Source organism: Cariama cristata, unplaced genomic scaffold, assembly GCF_000690535.1.
Source record: "Cariama cristata isolate BGI_N322 unplaced genomic scaffold, ASM69053v1 scaffold37455, whole genome shotgun sequence".
In the NCBI taxonomy this organism is placed as follows: domain Eukaryota; kingdom Metazoa; phylum Chordata; class Aves; order Cariamiformes; family Cariamidae; genus Cariama; species Cariama cristata.
Genome location: NW_009616447.1, coordinates 1 through 1,268, shown reverse-complemented (window position 1 = coordinate 1,268; position 1,268 = coordinate 1). Strand labels below are relative to the sequence as shown.

Genomic DNA, 1,268 nt, shown 5'->3' with positions numbered 1-1,268 from the left:
TGGGGATGCAGAACTCCCCACCACAACCACTGCTCGCTTTCTGTCCATGCCTGAGGTACACTGGGAGGAGGAGGTGACTGAAAAGGGCAACACGGGCGAAAGGTATTACTCTGGCCAGCTCCCTGTAATCCAGGGGCCGTGGTGTAAGCACAACCCCTGTCCACCCTCTTGTCCCTTAGGCACATTTCGAACAAGACTGCACCAGGAGCTGCATCCTAGAACACCCCCAGACCACACCTAGTGATGCTGCCTACCACACGTGCACCCGCTGGTGTGAGACTAAGTAAGAGTTGCGACTGAAGCTCTTCCCGCAGTGGGAGCACTTGAAAGGTTTCTCCCCAGTGTGGGTACGACGATGACGGATGAGGGTAGAGTTGTCACTGAAGCAGGTCCCACACTCGGCACACTTGTAGGGCTTCTCCCCAGTGTGGGTGCGACGGTGCTGGACAAGGTGGGAACGCTGGCTGAAACTCTTCCCACAGTCAGGGCACAAATACGGCTTCTCACCTGTGTGGACACGCCGATGGATGACCAGCTTAGAGCTCTCACTGAAGCATTTGTTGCAGTCAGCGCATTTGTAGGGCTTCTCGCCCGTGTGGAGCCGCTGGTGGGCAATGAGGTTGGAGCTGTCGCTGAAGCGCTTCCCGCACTGGGGACACTTGTAGGGTTTCTGACCTGTGTGAAAGTTGGCGTGGCGGAGCAGGCCTGAGTTCTGGTAGAAGTTCCTCCCGCACTTGGCACAGACATAAGGCCTCTCGCCAGTGTGGTTGCGCTGGTGCTGCACCAGGTGGGTGCTCTGGCTGAAGCTCTTCCCGCAGTCCTTGCATTGGTACGGCCGCTCACCCGTGTGGACGCGCTGGTGCTGGATGAGGTGGGAGCGACGGCTGAAGCTCTTGCCGCAGTCAGTGCACATGTACGGCTTCTCCCCGGTGTGGATCCTCTGGTGACGGATCAGGTCAGAGCTGCGGTTGAAGCTCTGCCCGCACTCGACGCAGATGTAGGGTTTCTCTCCCATGAATGCTCGCTGGTGCACCACAGTCTCCTTACGCTTTCGGAAGCCGCAGCGAGAAGCCGTCTCTGGTCTCGCCTCTGGGGAGAGAAGGGCTGGCCTCGGATGGGACTCTTCCCGGTCACAGCCTGGAGGAGAAGCTTCCCTCATGAAAAAGTCCGAAATGGCCCCACAGGGTTGAGCTGCCTCCAGCCCATCTCGCTGGAGATCCCCCTCATTTTCACTCATGCTCCCATCACCTGCCGGGACAGAAGGATCG

General features: G+C 58.8%; 1 protein-coding gene across 1 annotated transcript; it reads right to left on the bottom strand.

Moving 5' to 3' along the window:
* Positions 1 to 250: 250 nt before the first annotated feature.
* LOC104161664 (zinc finger protein 239-like) lies at positions 251 to 1,237 on the bottom strand. Its single transcript, XM_009700173.1, has one exon. It carries the CDS (start codon positions 1,235 to 1,237, stop codon positions 251 to 253), a length of 987 nt encoding a protein of 328 aa, XP_009698475.1.
* Between the last annotated feature and the right edge of the window lie 31 nt (positions 1,238 to 1,268).

Bases quoted from the DNA above. Each gene is read 5' to 3' on its own strand.
- LOC104161664 (XM_009700173.1), bottom strand. From the start codon at position 1,237: ATGAGTGAAAATGAGGGGGATCTCCAGCGAGATGGGCTGGAGGCAGCT.